Below are 18,809 nucleotides of genomic sequence, written 5' to 3' on the forward strand. Positions count from 1 at the left end.
AGCTTGATTAGACAAGCTATTTTTATTTATTTTAAGTCTTCAATACATTTATTATATGTCCTGCACAGTATAGAAGCACAAATGTATAAGTAAATTTTAAATATTATAGGACTAATGACAGCTCTTTGAGATAATTTACATGGACCTAGGTCCATGTAGGTAAATAATTGTGTTTTCTTTAATAAACATTTTCCGATTACTGAAAGGAATTTAATATTCAATTGAGTAACTTTCCGAAACATAAATTTCGCCACTTTTTGAAAGTAGATATAGTCATTTCACTTTTTTATTTTTGTTATCGAGTAACAAGATATTGAAACGTGTGTACAAATTCCATATGCTTGTTATACACGAGGTTTTTGGCATAATCATTCGGAGTAGGTGTCATTGTTCCATTCTCATTAATTATATTTTTTATGCATTTATTTTTAGTTCTCGGTCAACATCACCTTTATACATTGTATTTAATATTATGTTGTACATGTTCGACCCTATTGGCTATATAGATCATTAGCAAAAAAAATCAATTTATGCACTGTAGCTTTCTGACAGCATTTTATTAGTGCATATTTGATCCAATAGCCTTATTTTGGACCAAATCTAGCCTTTCCTATCCCAATAGTTACGACTGAGGCGGCCGTAGCTCAACGGATCTTAGATCTTAGCTATAGTTTATTTTTATGAACGAGAGAGTAATTAGCATAATTTTAACTGGTAGCTCCGACCACTCCATGGGCGTGCTCAAGATTAATTGAAAAATTACTTTGAATAATTGTAAAAAATAAATGAATTATTTCAGTGTTATAAAGTGTTATGTGTATGTAAACAAAAGTGACCTCTTTTATCACACACTATATTAGAACTGACTGGCCTACATTAAAAAGGGTTTTAAAAAATTCACATTTTTTTTAATTTTTAAAAATTACAAAAGAGAAAAAGAGTTTTTAAAACCGTCTAAGGTATGTTAAATAGATGAATAAAAATATTAATATAAAACTTACAGCTACTTGTTACAAATCCAAATCAGATTCAGAAGATGAACTTTCAGAACCAAGATTTATAATAACTGGCTCGATCATTTTATCAGTACTATTGTCCAGCTTCTACATTTTTTCCTCTTCTTTAATAGTGTGATTTACTACCTTTTCCCAGTTTTCAGGTTTTACATTATTTACGGCCTCCAAAAACAACTGTTTAACATCATGAATTTTAAAAGTGGTATTTTTTCTTGAAACTTCACTCTTTATCTGTGCCCATACCAGTTCAATCGGGTTTAATTCACGATGATATGGTGGGGATCTAAGTACTGTCATTCCACGATTTTTGGCAATTTCATCAATTTCGTATTTTTTAAATTTTTCTTTATGAAGGGCACACAACGAATAAAGTTCCTTTCTTATAGATCCGGGATGGTACGTAATATTTTTTGAACTCAGCCAATTCTGCAAGTCTTTTTTTAACCACTTGGTTGTGGGCAGTCCTTCTATAAGTCTGGAGTGATAACTTGCATTATCCATTACTATTACACAGTTCTTAGGAAGAAGATCTATCATTTGTTCGAACCATTCTTGAAAGACATCAGCGTTCATGTCTTCATGGTAGTCACCGGTACGAGTTGATTCAAAAGTTAATAAACCACCTTCAACAAAACCGTCTGAACTGCCAATGTGTACTATTATCAGCCTGCGTCCCTTTCCCGATGGTGGGTTTAAACCAGTAGATAAGTTATTTACAAAAGCGTGCCTTTGACTTGTAACAGTTTCATCCTGCCAAAATTTATTTGGTGTATGACCCTCGTTGATCCATGTTTCATCAAGATAAAATATTTTTCTTTTTTGGTTTCTCATTTCCTTTATGGTTCTTAGAAAATGTCTTCTCCATATGACAATATCGCTTCTTTCTAATAAAATAGACTTTCTGGGATTCTTTTTCCAGCGGAAGCCTATTTCTTTTAAAAGTTTCCATAACGTATTTCGACTCATTTCTGGGTAATCTTCCATCTTCGGGTTCGACGGCTTATCATCTCGAACTGAGACAAGAACTTTATCCAATGTTGGAAATTCTTGTCTAAAGAAGAATTCATGCACTTTCCGTCGAAGTCCTTCTTTAAAATGATATTCTATTTGAAATTTTGGTTCCCCTGGAGCATTACGTGGCATTTGAAAACTACCACATTTCTCTTCTTTAATAACTCTGTAAATCGTAGATTTCCCAACACCAAGTGTACTGCTAACTAACTCAACGGTTTCATCAACACTTTCACATAAACGTTTGTCTCTAAATGATTTAAAACAATTAAATATTAATGTTTTTTCATTAACTGTTAGAGGACCAATTTTTCGGCGTTTACACGGCACTTCCAAATTTTCCATAACACTAGTATACACAATAAACTGCACCTTGCAACTGAAGTACCTACTTTTAGTGAACTGTTAAGAATTTTGAATACGCCACTTGGACCTTCCTATATACAAAATGGAAAAACCCACTATCACATTTTCTGTGGAATAAGCTTAGAAGGTAATTATCTAGTCAATTACTGTCGTAGATTCCTGGAATTAAAGAATTAAATGTTTGATTGTTGAAACCCTTACTTCGTGGAATGCACTCATTTCAGATAAAATAAAAAGTTTTATTTTATCTAAAGAATTAAACTTTATTTTGCAAATAGGCAAAGAATTAAACTTTATTTTGCAAATAGGTAGGTACTTATTAAACTTTTATTGGTTATATATAACCAATAAAATAAACATCTTACATTTCTTGCAAATTCATTAGTACCTGTTAACCTCCATCACTCCGACACTGGCAACCTTATTTAGGGATTAGTAACCCTCACAACTATTGTATTCTATTCTGCTCCAACCTTTATACCTGGTGGTCATACTCAATTTAAAATTGTTTTCCTATATACTTCTGTAAACTTGTTGACAAATATCTGTTTTTCATTGAGTCACCCGTATCAACAGTTTAGGGATTTGCATACATAATTTATTGTTTTATTACTCTCTCATACATAAAAATACACTATAGAAGGTCACTCGAACTTTACTAATTACCACTCATTCTGTTTGAATGAAGGAATTAGAATATCAATTTTTCTTTCTGAGGATTAATTTTAAACCACAGATTTAAAAAAAAATAAATATTATTAAAGAGGCAAAATGAACTAACGTTTAACATATTTAATCATTTGTGGAAGTTTTATTTATTATTAAATGATGTGGTTTAGATTATCATTTTAAAAAACTCGTTTCTCGCGTGAAATCTTTATCTAAATTGCAATGTAAATAATGTCTACCAAATTTCCATAACCAAATATTTATAGACATAAATACATTAAGCACTTTATCTAAAAAATTTCGTCGAAAATATTAAATTTGTAAACAATGTTTGGAAATAAATGACAAAATTAATATAGACAAGATCCCACTACAGGATCATTACGCTCATAACGTAGTTCATCAAACTCACATACTTACATACATTTAAAATTAGGCGAATACATTGATAATAGGTTGCCAGTCAAAAAGTGTCCCAAATATTTTAAATTCAATTAATAGTAATTAGTTTCTGACAAATATTTTATTTTGTTATTTTTTTTTTAAATACACTCGCGATCATAAAATCCGGGTCATCTTGAAAATTTCAAATTTCTTAAATATTTTTGCCTCTGGTGCAGTAATAACCTTTTTTTTGGCTAATGTATTTTTTATTTGTCATCAATGTTTGTTTTGAAAGAAAAAAAATGGTTTTTTATTGTTTTTATTGAAAAAAACAGAAAACAAATCAAATTTTTGATACAACAGACATACGAAAAAATATGGAAAATACAGAACATGGTAAAAAATCAGTGAAATTTCAATGACCAATATCGTGTATTGCCTCCCCTTGCTCTAATAACCTCTTGCAGACGACGGGGCATACTCTCAATTTTTCTCCGGATTAAATTTTTTTGTATGTTATTCCACTCTCTCACTGACAGATCCTTAAGCTCCTGTGCGTTGTTAGGAGGAGGTGTATGGGTTTGAATACGTTTTTTCAAATCGTCCCAGAGATGTTCGATGGGATTCAGGTCCGGAGACCTAGCTGGCCAGGCTACCCTCGTAATTCCAACTTCGTCCAAGCATTACATACTGATCCTAGCAACGTGCGATCGCACGTTGTCCTGCATAAAAACGGCGTTTTCTCCAAGCCCTGCCATGTTGGGCATAACATGTTCTTCCGGAATCTCCGTAATGTACCTTCGTGCAGTTAGGGATCCATTTTCGATGAAGGGTAATTCTGTGTGGAAGTCGGAAGATATACCTCCCCAAGCCATGACCGAGCCTCCACCAAATGGCATTCTTGGAGCAATGCAAGCTTGTGAAAATTGTTCACCGGTTCTCCTCCAAACTCTTACACGTCCATTGGATCCAGTTAGGCAGAAACGGGATTCATCTGAGAATAACACTTTGCCACAATCGTTAATTCCCCAATGCGCGTATTGTCGAGCAAAAACTAGTCGTGTAACTCGAGGCACCCGGCGAAGTGGCGGTCCTCTAGCCATTACCCGAGAAGATAGTCAAGAAGAACGAAGTCTTCTTCTGACTGTTGCAACACTAAAATTGCGATTTCGTACTTCCTCTAGACGATTTTGATGCATAACCGCTGTTGAGGTCCGGTTTCGTAAAGACTGAAACACAAGGAAACGGTCATCTAGTGCCGTGGTCGTTCTTCTTCGTCTAGAGCCAGGTCGCCTGGTTAGAAAACTTGCCTCCTGAAAGCGTTTAAGCACTCGTTGAACCGTAGAAAGGCTTACGCCAACAGTTCTTGCGACATGCCGTTGAGTGTGACCGTTTTCCACAAGTGCAACAATTTGTGCCGTTTCAACAGTCAAAGGCATTTTTGTCAAAAAATAAACACTAATGGTGGCAACAATAAACGTTTGTCCGTTGCATTTGAACAGAAAGTCAAAGCACAAACGAGACATTTAAAACAAGCGGAGTTACAGGTAGCGTTCATTTTGAGAAGTGTGCACTCTACTGCGAAATCGGCACTATTAGAATTCTTTGTTACAAAGGAAACCGCAACAATTCTCAGAAACATGCATTAGTTTGTATTTGTGTTATTGTTATTTACGATAAAGCTCGTTAAAAATGAAATATCGGTAATTTTCAAGGTGACCCGGATTTTATGATCGCGAGTGTATATATACTGTAACACTACACCAGACGTGCTACGCAAATGGAGTGTATCCCCTATCTTATTAGGAAAGCTGATAAGTCACAGACTGATCTGTATAAATGTAGACAAGCCTTCGATTTCTATGTTCGATGTCCGATATACTCCAAGTAATCAATATTCCTGGCTGATCCTCTGGGCTATTTAATTAAAAAACAAACACCCAATCAACTTTAATGGGAAAGAACAGAATCGTGCTTTAGAATGTGAATCTAAGCACTACAATATATGAAACTGAATCATACCAACCTACAGAATCCGAAATACGCAAATGCTATAAAAAGCGCACACACGAGCCCTAACAAATACGTATGGGAACAAGCAGTTATTTTGCGAATATATAATGCCATTTTTAATGAAATTCTTTTTATTTAATGTTTTTTTTTTAATTATATAATATGAAATTAACATTTTTTATAATGTATGGAATTATTTTTGCATGGAATTTAATTAATTGTTTGATAATTGAAGGGGTGAGTGGATGAAGGAAGTAAGTAACAAAAGTAAGTTTTTGAGAAATTTAACTCCAAAGTTTTATTGCTGGAACTTTTTTATTAATCGATTTTTTAAACCGATTTTTTTCATTCTCACAGGTAGGATATGTATAAATTTTATTGTAAAAACAAAAATCCCCCCGATTTTTAAAAACTTATTTGAAAAATATATATTTGTAGTTACCTCTTTTATCCAAAAACTTTTTTGTGTTAGAAATTATGTCTATGCCAAAATGAAGGGGGTATGTGGACTTACCTCCTTTATCTAGGATAAATATTTGCATTTTCTTTTAAATAAGAGCTATAACCAGGAAAAAAATAACATGGATTTCAAGTAAACACTTATATTTTTGGTTTTACAAAAGACTGACAAACACTGAATTTCTAAGCAGCTTTTGAATCAGTCTAAGGATATTGTACCACCTTCTTAAAATTTTTGTTGCTCTATGATGGCTTCATAATACCACTTATCCCTTTCTGGAATGAAGCAAAGCTGTTCTTTTAGATTGTCTACCTTTTCTTTGCTTAAGGATCCAGTATTTTGGATATGACTTGGAATGTTGAATTCTTCAGGTAGAAGGGATGGGAAATTTTTCTGCTTGAGGATATATACCATTTTGAAAGGTGTGTAGTAATCGTAAGACTTCTTGAAAAGGTATGATCCAAAGATATCTACGCGAATCCACTGTATTCCAGTTTTGAAATTAACCTTTTCATTAAGAAGATCTTTTTTTCTATTCATTAGTTTCATGGTTTTCATAATATTTTCCGTGTCTCTAAAGTGATGTTGCATGTCTATCACCATATTTTTCTTGGTTGAAGAAACAATCACATCACGATATTCACCAGGGATGTAAATGTTTTGATGTTTCTTTAGTCGTTTCTTAATACGTCCAAATGCTCTATCCGAGTCTAAGTACGAGTGTCCTACCTCTGGAAACTTGTGCTCAATCGTTTTAAAGATGCCTTTGCCCACAAGATACTGAAACAAATATACCATCAAAATTTTTTTATTTTGCCCGGCACACGAGTCCGTCCACAAAACTAGATGATATTTTCCATTGTTCGTAGAAAACAACTAAAAATTTCCGAGCTACCTCTGGAAGCTTGATTTTCGGTCCATGTGCAGAAAACGGTTTTTTCCACATTTTTGGTTATTATGTGGATTTCTAAGTTGTAAAACCACATTTGTCTAAGATAAAAGGCTTTCGAGGTACTAAGCCTAGGTAGGGGCATAGTTTGCTTTAGATCCAATGTTACATACACAGTGTTCTCTGATTTGCTAGCAAATTCTCTATCTGCTTTTTGAGATTCAAACGCTGATTTGTAATTTTCAGCGTGCTCTTCATTACTTTTGCCAGAATCGCATGTGCTACATGTATCGCTTTTGGGATAACCAAAAGACAGATTAAATTCATTATTAAAAATGAATCGGTATGTAGCCTCTTTTATTTGAAATTTTTCATTTCTTCCGTCAGTTCGGCATTTGTCTAGGTAAAGTTTATGCATTCTAGGGATCGAAAGTTGCGGTGAAAGATATGTTTTGTGAATATTACAATGCCTGGAGTAGTGCGACTCTTCTGCTGGGAAACTTTAAATATGCTCAATGACGTAAGCAGCAACTTCAGCAGGGGTCTTGTTAGGTCTGACTGCGTGTTTTCCCCTTCTGTCCGGTTCAGGAGCATTTTTCCCTGATTTTATTGAAATTTGGATTAGGTCAACCTTTTTCAAGCTGATTGCAAACAAGGAAATGAAAGCCCGTTTGCATACGGTAGTTTGCCGGCCACTACAAGTTACATTGTATTGGTAGGTGGCAGTTTTATGCTTTAATGCTCCAGTTTTCTTTCTCATTGGTTCCCTTTTTTTAATGCTCTTAAAAATAAGGCAGTTTTTTGCATTTACATCTAGTTTGTAGTAGGAAGAAAATATTGATTCCCTTTCTTCTACAGTTATTGACTGAGAACACTTGTAACGGCAATTTTCATTGCACAAAATCGCAGAGTTAACGGTTTTAGCGGGTTTTACTTGGCCTATTTTAGACATGTAAGCCAGACCACTTTCTCTGCACTTGGCACGTTTTCGTGCTTTCCATTCTTTAATCTTTTTCTGTCTTTTTCTAGTTACTTTTACTTTTAGTGGAAATATTTTTTTCTTGGTTTTAGTGGACCAATTAAGAGCCTCTTCATTTCCATTTTCAGGAAGAGCAACGATCTCATCATATGGAATTTACTTATAGTTCAAAACTTTTTATTCTTTGTGGTATGGATGAAGGAAGTAAGTACTTTATCTTGTTACTTATCTCCTTCATTCACTAGATATTTAAAGTAGTATGGTCAATTACCTCCTTCATACGCTGGCTATCTCAGTTATTTTAAATCATAGAAGGCTGGGGATAAGTGGAAAATTTAATTTAGCACTTACCACCTTCATCCATGCGGATAACTCATTTTCTTAAAAAATGTCACTTACTCCCTTCATCCACTCACCCCTTCAATTGAAATCAGCGCACAACTAAATATTGGAACATTTTTTTTCCTCACGTTTCTTAAATTTTATCAGCCTGGGCCAAAGAAGGCTTTGAAATCAAACATACGAGTAGGTGGTGCGTTGTCAACAATAATTGTCACGCGTCATTTAAATATGAATAATTAAAGATTGTCAGTTTTATTACGAGTAAAATACAATAATGGCACGTGGAAAACCTACTGATCCAAAAGTTCTAGAAATTATTATTCACAACTACTGTGTTTAATCATATAATTAAGAAATATGGTGAAACTGCCAGTACTGATGTTAGCGGAAAAAGCTCAGACCGTCCAAAAGCTGTTTCTAAAAGGAGTGTAAGACATTTAATTAGAATATATATAAAGCATTCCATAAGGATTGTCTCAAAAGTACTGTAAAGTTTCCATAGGGCATCATGGTGTGGCGTTGTATGTTGGCCAAAAGGAACTTTGCATTTTATTGAAGGCTTAGTAAATGTAGCCAAATATCAAGATATTCTTCAACATTAGTTTCTACCAAGTGCAGCAAATTTATATCCATCCAGAGGTTTTATCTTTCAGCTGGACGGAGCCTCATGCCATTTAGCTAAATCTACCAAAAAAATGGATGGGGGAACATGACCTTAAAGTTTTGTCACATCCTTCTAGCAGCTCGGATCTTAATCCAATAGACAATGGCACAAAATGAAACGATGCCTAAGAAATAACTTTCAGCGTACTTTGCCACAACTACATTCTAAATTGCAAGAAATATGGGATAGTTTTACCCCTGAATTCTGTGAAGCCTAGTTGATACAATGCCTAATATGCCGTTACATCTTATTAATTTTTATTTTAATTTGTTAAAAACTTCTTGTTCCAATATTTAATTGTCAGAATTTTTTGATTATCAAACAATTAATGAATTAGTAATCAACATAAAATATATAATTGAACTGTAAAAATATTTAAAAAAAAATTTAAATATAATAATTTTAGTAAATTGGTGTTTTATTCACAAAATACCTGCTTCTTTCAAGATATACTTAGTTGTTATTGCTCATATTTCAGAATTATGCATTTATTTATGAAAAACAGTTCCAGCCGAATCGCCTTTGATGTCTGCTGTGGTCACAAATGAAACATCAGGAAGAAATAAGTCCCAGACGTGGCCCATAAACCCGGAAAATAATGTATTCGTGCACCATTCGTGAAAGCATACACACCTCGATACAATGGAGTTTGTTTATAACAAAAGTTAGTTCACTTTATAACAAAAAAATATATTTATTATAAATTATGGAGTATTTTTTTTAAATTTAATCTTAGAAATTTTCCACATAAGAGATAAAAAATTCCCATTTGAAAAATTATAATATGTATGTATAAACTTTTATATTTAATTAAAAAGATTGTTTAAATGCTGTTATTAAATAAATCAAACAAACGAGATAATGATATGTGTTTACTTTTAAAATCTCATATATGATTAAAAAAAAAAAGATAATAAACATTATACAATAAACAACTACAGACAATTTCTTATCAAAAAACCAATATTCTATTAAATACACGCATACATTTGTCATACATAACATTAAATTTTTTTTTGTGATACATGGTATACAGCCAGCTACAGGAACTTAGTTTCCTAGGATAGGATAATAAAAAAAAAAGTACTAAGAAATATAAAGTATGGTTATTAAATAACAAGATTGACACTAAAATATTTTATTCTGATTCCATATACATTTACCTATTAGCTTCTTCAATATACACCTCTCCTCTACCGATAGACCACTACCATATGGATGTTCCATTATTTAAAACAGTAAGGGAGTCTTTATCTGTCAGTTCGTCAGGATGTGTACAGCCTTTCCAAGCATGTATTCACATCTTAAATATTATTTCATATGGGATTCATTGTAATGAAAATTACATTTTACATATGATTTTGATTTACACAAATACCTAAACATTTTGTTACTTCAGTCAGAGGACTTCATTTTTCTGGATCTTCACCAATTCACTGATATTGTCCTTTAGATGTGTTGTTAGAAGCATGTAAATTTTATTTTCTCTTGATTTAAAGATATTTTATTTTGGCAATATCAGTCTTGAGCTTTTTCTTAAGTTTCACTTGTCAAATAACATAATTTATCAAAAGAAAAAGATGTTATCATTATATTTTTATCATCTACAAAAATTTATATTTATAGGAGGCCTCTGGTAATTTGACCCACATCTGAAAGTTGTTCCACATTACCTGTCTTTCCAACAATCATCTGGCACTGTGAAAAATATGACAAAATCCATCTTAATGATGTTCCTCTAGGTCCATACCTCTCTAGTTTTGGAATAAAAATTGAATATTCCAAGAAATCAAGAGCTTTTCATAAGTCCAAGAATAAGCCCACTGAAACAGCTTTTTTTTCAATGAACTTGTAATGTTCTCCAGAAAGTCACACTCAATGTCATCACATTTTCTCCTTATGATATCCATGCTGAGGTTTACTTATAAGATTTTGAGATTTTGACTATAAAAAAATTCAAATAATCAATAGCAAAGAGCAAAGTAAAATATTTTTTTAAAATAGGAAATAAGACATGGATCTATAATTCTCTAATGGGGTACAATCACCTTTTTTGTATAGAGGCATAACTTTTGATATTTTTAATGATTCTAAAAAAATACCAAATTCAAATGAATTATTCAGGATATTGGCAGCAGAATGGCCAACTCAAAAGCACAATGTTAGAGGAAATTATTTTGATACTTAATCAAAACTATACAGCGTTCCACATTAAGAAAATAACATTGCAGAGATAGGGCCATGTATTTCTTATAGACGATAGAAGCGCAGCGATGCCACGATGAACACAAGCACGATTCAGGGTTGTATAATTTGTATTTTTTATAATTGTTTTTTAACGTAATTGATCAAAAGTATCGATTCGAAACAAGAGATAAAAAGTAGGGAAAATGATTTTAATTAAATAAATAGTATTTACAAAAGATAATTTTATTTTATCTTATTTTAATTATAGTAACGACAGTTTATTTGTTTTTCAGTAAGAATATCATATACCATGAATCATAGAAATCAGTAGAAAATATTGCTTCGTTAAATCATGCACTTTGCCGGCTATTTAAGATTTAAAAGCAAATAAACGGACCGCTTGGAATGCGTATATCTAATTACTAATTGCAACTTAAAATAATACGGTGTGCGTATGTCAGCGATTTTATGTCTTATCTGAGACTACATAATGATAATAAAGTTTTGTGGTTTTTCAGTTGTTATTCTGACTTTACAGTTAAATGTTAATTGAAAATGGAAATTCGAAAAATATATCGACAATCTAGTAAACCGCATGCCTGAGAGTTTTGGCAACACTGATCTCCATAAGCCTAATGTTATTTTCTTAACGTGAAACGCTCTATAGAGCTGAGTTTATGTTTGGAGCCTTGAATTAATTGTATGATCTCATTTATTGTGACAATGTGACAAGTCTTAAGCACATGGACTAAAAGTTAAAAGGAACATAAAAAAACTCTCTGAAAGACATCTCTTATTAGGTCATCAGCTCTTGTTAGTGTTAATTTACTAAATTATCTGTAATTTCTTTGATTAGTCACTGCAATTTACAATCCTTCCATTATTTTGCTTTACCTTTTAATTCATTGATAATATTAAAGACTGTTTTTGTTTTATTATCAATATCGATAAATTTTATGTTTGTAAAAATCTTTCTTTGTGAGTATCATAAGATATCCACATAAGAAAGATAAAAAAAAATGTATTTATACTTCATCTAATTTACTTACCGTTGCATGTCATCCGCGTCATAGCCAGTGAGGTCACATGATACCAACACGAACTATTTAGGCGGTAGGTGTGTTCTTTTTTAAAATCACTTAGCCGAGTACACTGGCATTACAGCCACTAGACATATTTTATTATATACGCGTAGAAATAATATTTAAAGATTTCTAGTAATGTTAACTTAAAGAAATACACAATAATATGTTTCATTTAATTTGTATAAATTCATTATAAAGCGTTTTTATGAAGAACATTTGTTCGGATCACACTGTAACTGTAATCGAATGAAGGTGATATTTTGGCATAAATTGGTAACACTTATTTTGTGGTGTTGACTAATGTTAATAAGTAATGAAAAAAGTGTTGTTTTTGTTTAATTATTCCATTTTACATCTTTATACAACACATACAAACGGCTCAAATTGTTTTTAACAAGATTATTTTTTAACTCTTGTTTTGTTTCTATTTATTTGCATTAAATATTAATTTGTTTTGTTGTATAATTCACTTTTGCAATAATTATGTGACCTATTTTATTTAAAATGGATTCAGGATTTTTTTATACTTTGGCAACTATGTCAACTTCGATCACTGTCAATGATAATGACATGCAACGGTAAGTAAATTAGATGGACTGTACATAAATATGTAACTAATTTAAACTTAGATTTTAATCCAACTATGTAAATAAAAAAAATTTTTATTTACATAGTTGGAAAAAAAGGTTTTTTCCTTATTTTTAACCACATAGCCATCCTTTGTCCTATTTTATTGTTACCTTTACTTGGTCCATTTCACCAGTAAAATCTTTTAATTTTTTCTTACTTTTATTTTTTATAAATTAAGTATTCTGATTCACTTAAGAAATTTTTATATTTAACTATGTATCCATTTATCACTGTCACTGAATGATTCACTTCATTTACTATTCATATTTTATACAGTATTTTTATTATAATTATTAAATCACTAAATTCAACAATGGAAAATTCTGTTAAATCCCTAATAATCAATTTGTTATTTTTAATATTTGTTTTTTATTGTATTATTTTATTTAATTTCTTTTTTATTTAGCCTACTTTTATATTTAAATTTCTTTAATATTGTCTTTAATATTGTTCTGAAGCTATTTTTTTTTTTTTTTTTTTTTTTTTTTTTTTTTTTTTTTTTTTTTTTTTTTTTTTTTTTCAAAAAAACAAAATTTGTTTAATTTACTAATGTTTGTATTTTGAGAACGATTTCCGAAATTGAAACGTCAATAAACGTATTTTAATCTTTAATTGTGGCTTATTCCCATTTAAATAGTAATTGTCTTTAATGTTTACAGTTAAAAATAACATGTTTTCAAAGTTACGATTTATAGTTTTAAATATTTTTTAAATCAGAACAATGACCTAAAACTTACGCGCAAATATACACAAACGTCAGAATTTTAACAAAAAAAAACCTTAAAAATCATGACATAAATACCTGTTGAGGGTGGTCTTGGACAATAAGGTACAGTTATTGGAGACGCTGGAGTATGATAAAAATCTCCACTTTTTTCTTCCTCAATTTCTATATCTGGAAAAACCTCGGAAAAGTCGGCGTGCGTTTCCTCTACATCACTAAAAATAGATTTAACTTGAATTCAATTGTAAATAGAGCAATTCCGAGTAAATTTTAAAAATAACAATTTATTTAATTTACACCATACTACATATTTGTGAATTTGTTAACCAATAGGACCTTATAATTTAAATTTACAAAAAACAATATTGTGCCTTTGACACTTACCTATCAGAACTCGCCGACGAAGGTGGATCGATAATATTAATCTTAGCAGCCATTTCAAATATTTTTTAAGTAGATAAACGGAAGAAAGTTACTAGGTGATGTGATTAGTTAGATAGTTTTTAAAATGTTTATTATAAAATGATAACACTTCAAGCACGTCTAATAAAGTGTTAGGTTATGTTTCAGATCATTTGGAATGTCATTTGTCAAAATTTTCAAAAAATAGGCAAATTTTGCTAGCAATTTAAATTTGTTGTCATTCAGCTTGAAATTTCTAAATATTACACTCACAAAAACACTTATTATATCAACTTTGTTGTGACATTTAAGAAAAGAAACTAACCTTATTACTTTTTTATAATATCGATATCAATAATATTAATAAATATCCCACTAATTCCAGCACGTATCGTATAAATTAAGAATGATATATGAAGAAATTAAATACAATTTACGTTTAGTGTCAGATGATAAGTTAGTGAGAACAGTTACAATTGTAATTACATTATCAGTTTCATTATTTGGAATCTTTTTTAGGTAAGAACATTTTAATATGAGAAAGATCTAACAAATTTCATTTACATAAATTTTAGCCTTGTTGGTGCTTTGGTTATCTACGTATCATATCTTTTTGGTTTCACTGTAGCCTGGTTCTTGGTGAAATACAAAACCAAAACAACAATATATTTGCAAAGATTGATAAACTTTTATAGAGACCGCTATAATGTTAAGAAGACGTTGAAGCAGTCTTGTAGCATTTGTGATGATTTGTCTTGCAGAAGACATCAACAAACTAGAAGTATTACCCCTTGGAAGCACATATACATAACAACTGAGTTAAACAATACAATAGAGCATGTAAGGACACATTTAATTAATATATATTCTTTATAAACAAGCTGGTGCATCTGTTGACACCAATTCTATGCTGTGTTGATCTCTTGTTAATTTTCTTTTTCAAATATAATTATTAATTTATCTCTTTTACTCTCTTAAATTTTATCAAATGGTGTATTTTATCAAATCAAGAACTATGTAAAGTTTTTTAGCAGTAAATGGTTGACTTCAATTAGTACCTAATACAAACATCCTGGGTTAACCAATAATAGTATACAAGGCCCGGTTTCAGGTAACAATGGTTTACTTGAGGTATAAGGTCTTAACAATGGGCCAAGTCAGATAAATTTAATAATATTTAGGACCGCACTAATTGAAATTGACCATTTTAGCTTCTAAACAAACTTTACTCCCTTATTTCCACTTATACTAAAAAAATGTAAAAGACACAAGAATCTAAAACTTTTTGTCACCTTATTAAAAAAAATTAAAAAGCTCAAGCTAGTACACAAGAATATAAAAAGGACAGGAAAGGAGAGATATTTTTAGTTTCATAAGAGTGACAGTTTATTTTTCATTTGTTAGAAAACATTTGTCTGTGACATTATGAGTCTGTGCTGATTTCCTTAAACTAAAGCTTTTAAGATTCATTTCATTGTTTATTACTACAAGATTTTGCAGTTCACAATCAACTAGAAAACTTCCTTTGATATCATACACAATTAAAACATTCCATTGAAATTTTTTCATTGGAAGACATTCTTTGAGTTTAACAACCATTGTTGACAATGCTGTTAACAAAAATATTTTTAAAGCTCTTTATCTTATAACAAGTTACAATTAATTTGATTGACACTTCTTTTAATAAGATAATTTTATGAAGGGGAGATGAAAGAAAGGAAGCAGTTTCAGCAAAGTACAATAGTTTTTCATTATACTTTCGTATCTGCAGAATTAGGTAAATTGGTCACTTTTGGATAGTTTTTTGTATAGACTTGACATAAAGGATAGTTATATCACAGATCTTTCTCTTTCTTACTATGTGAATATGTAAGTATGTGTATACACCATAAGTGGTCTTGTAGAATTTACCTTTCATTTTTATTGAAATTTTTCTATACAACACACCACTTGCTTTATTCATTATTTCCCATTGTTTTGTAATACTTATCATTTTACTACTTCTTAATCATCTTTTAAATCATTTCGACATATTAATATACTGTTTTCTTTTTCTCAACTATTCCAGTCTGTGTCCCGTTTCTGTTTCAGAAAAAAATTCATTTCATAATTCTTTATTAATATCACATCATCAGCATAAACTAAAAGCCATGAAGCTGTTACTTCACAATTCAGCTTCCTCACAATTTTCACAACTCCTTTTTATTCAATGATCACCACAAAACCTTGAAGTACTTCCTCATATGCTTTCTCAAAATGAGTGAATACTGCATGATCTTTTGTATATTTATCTCTATATTTTTCAATATATTTATGTGTTTGATGTGACTTGTATAAACTTTGTAAACAAACTCTCTTTTTTGATTCTTTGTCACTGATTCTTTGAATGTAGTAAGTTATACTTAAAATATTATATTGATTTAAGTTGGAAGCTGATGTGATAGCATTATTTGAAGCAGAAGGCAGTAAAGATTTATGAATGAATATTACTGATTGAGCTTTGTTAAAAACTTCTTTATGTAAATGAAACAATTCTCCTGTAAATGCTATTTATTTTAAATCCTTTTTTTTTAAATAAATATTTTAAAAAAACCTCTCTTGATATATCATTTTTATGTATTCTCCAGTTGTCAGAAGTTTAAAGTTATATTCTTGTGACAGTTCTCTTAATGTGAGATCTGTCTCCAAAGTCTCAAATGTTTGCTCATAACTTCATCATCATTACAGCTCGTTATGAGTCAAAGCCTTCTTCAGAACAATCTTCCTTTGGGAGGTATGCAAAAAAGACCGTTCATTTTATTACAAACTAAACATTTCCCGTTACTTAGTTCAATATAAGGTAATTTTGTTAAGAGATACACTGCTAGATGTCACTGGTATGTTTTGGTGCGAATTTATGAACAAATGTTGGGTACTTTTGGGACAAACCTCGTACATGAGTCATTGATACATTTTGTCTTTGAGAGTGCCAAGTATACATTTTATTTCATCAAATGTCTTATTTCTATGTTTTTAGTTTTATGAAAGAATTATCAGCACATTTATCTCCAGCTGGTATGACCAGCTCACAGACGATAAAGACTTTATTAATGAATTAAGATACTGCTTCAGATTTTCTACTGCAACAATAGTAAACAGGTTATTGGAGCTGGATATTGGTGATATTGTGGCGAACAAGCTTGTTCCATGTGGAGTAAGACATATTGATGACTATCTCTACATTCAACAAATAGCTAAGCTGAAAAATGTTAGATTCAATGAAGTTGTTATTGAGTATCTGGGGAAAAGTTTACATGCAGCTGCTACTAATAGAAAGAACGAACTGGGGTACTTGACACATTTAGTGGCGTCACTATTAAATCATGTTTTACCTGGAAACTACCTAAAATGCAGGTAAAATTTTTATTTGATATAATTTTTGAATTGTTTAATTAAATTATTTTCCTAAAGGTATAAAAAATTTAACATGTAGATCGTTAAGTTGTTTCTAAAGTCTATTTAGGTCTAGTGCATGTAAAATCCTTTTTGATATAATTTCATTAATTGTTCTATTCAGTTTTTTCATAAAATTTTGAATATTTAAATTGGTAAAGTTATTTCTAAAGTTTACTTATATCTTCTTAAGAGTAATGGGTAGATACTCTTCTATGATTCCGGTAGAGGAAATATCTATCTCAGGAACGCTACCTTTCCCACATGAGCCTTAATTCTCCCCTAAGTCCACGTACTGGGAAAATTATATCCCAATCCACTCACTCATCCAACATCTATTTATCCCATTAACAAATTTAACTTTTTTTGTAGATTGTACATACTGCGTCTTCTGTTATACATTTTTCTTTAGCTTCTTTGATGTCATCCATACTTTCTAGTCTCATTAATTTTATGTAGTCCTTCAAGCTCTTGAAACCATGTCAAATTCATCTACAAATTAAGTACACATTTTCTGCCCTATAATGATCAACATTATAGGGCATCTATCTTCAAACAACAGTAGGCAAGATGAACTTTGAAAGTATGTAAAAGTTGTGGTATTATTTATAGTTTCTCCACATGTTCTTATAATTTGTGGGACTACCTGCTGTTTATGTATTGTTACTGTCGTTTCAGTATTTTTTTAAATGTGGCCAAAATATTTTTTATAGTTCATGGATTATTATCTGTTCTAGAAATTTCTTAGTAATGATGAGGGAGGTTCTAGCCGGATGGGTATTATTACCAATGATGGACGTAATCGCAGATCCAAATATTTTAAATTACCTTGTTATACTAGCAACGACGTACAAGTCAAAAAAGACACCAAAATGTAATCAAAACACTGAAGAGGTCGAATTTTTATGCAACTATGTATCAACCCAAACCAAATCTTCATCGTTTTCTACAAGCCTGAATAAAATAAAAAAGGATACTGAGCTACTGTATGCATTTATGCAGTTTTTGAAAAACAACGATAATGTCAATCTCTTACAATTTTGTTTGGCTGTTGGTATGTATTACGTTTTTATCCATACATTGATTACACAGGTCTTAAAAATTTTTTTTGAAAAGATGTTTTGATAATTTTAACTAATCTATATGTTTTGTGATGCACTGAATCCAAAAATGAAGTAGCACCTAACGTTTTTCCACAAATTGAGTATCTGTTTTTCTTAATGAAATTACTCGAAAGAGATATAACACCAAAGATGCCGGATAAGATAAAATGGCAGGTCATGTAGTAAGATCAGAGACAGAGTGCTAAAGACAGTGTTTTTTGAGAGACCAGACGGTAGAAGATCAGTAGGCCGTCCCAGAAAAAGATGGAAGGATGATGTTGAAGCTGATTTATCTAGGATTGTGGTACAACAATGGAAAATGGAAGCGCAAGATCGTAGAAGATGAAAGGCTATATTGGATGCGGCGAAGACTCACCCCGAGTTGTAAAACCAGTCAAGAAGAAGGTATGACGCCTGCGTACGGCGACGTGATTAGGGAAAGAGCCGGGGTAA

The 18,809-nt window shown here is 31.1% G+C and overlaps 2 protein-coding genes across 3 annotated transcripts in view; one reads left to right on the forward strand and one right to left on the reverse strand.

Annotated features, from left to right (window-relative positions):
* l(2)k01209 (uridine-cytidine kinase-like lethal (2) k01209) overlaps positions 1-13,994 on the reverse strand; it is a 42,965-nt gene extending 28,971 nt beyond the window's left edge. The window contains exons 1-2 of the mRNA XM_072522367.1: positions 13,804-13,994; positions 13,498-13,634 (exon numbers count right to left, since the gene is read on the reverse strand). Of these exons, the coding sequence (XP_072378468.1) occupies positions 13,498-13,634; positions 13,804-13,856 (190 nt within the window). The 5' untranslated portion in view covers positions 13,857-13,994. The remainder of the gene's footprint in view (positions 1-13,497; positions 13,635-13,803) is intronic.
* Positions 13,995-14,097: 103 nt separating this feature from the next.
* Positions 14,098-18,809, forward strand: part of LOC140434252 (sorting nexin-14-like) — a 32,302-nt gene continuing 27,590 nt past the window's right edge. For both annotated transcript variants that reach the window (XM_072522365.1, XM_072522366.1), the window contains exons 1-4: positions 14,098-14,340; positions 14,397-14,661; positions 16,838-17,214; positions 17,991-18,307. In XM_072522365.1, the coding sequence (XP_072378466.1) occupies positions 14,228-14,340; positions 14,397-14,661; positions 16,838-17,214; positions 17,991-18,307 (1,072 nt within the window). In that variant the 5' untranslated portion in view covers positions 14,098-14,227. The remainder of the gene's footprint in view (positions 14,341-14,396; positions 14,662-16,837; positions 17,215-17,990; positions 18,308-18,809) is intronic.

This window comes from Diabrotica undecimpunctata, chromosome 2, assembly GCF_040954645.1.
Source record: "Diabrotica undecimpunctata isolate CICGRU chromosome 2, icDiaUnde3, whole genome shotgun sequence".
In the NCBI taxonomy this organism is placed as follows: Eukaryota; Metazoa; Arthropoda; class Insecta; order Coleoptera; family Chrysomelidae; genus Diabrotica; species Diabrotica undecimpunctata.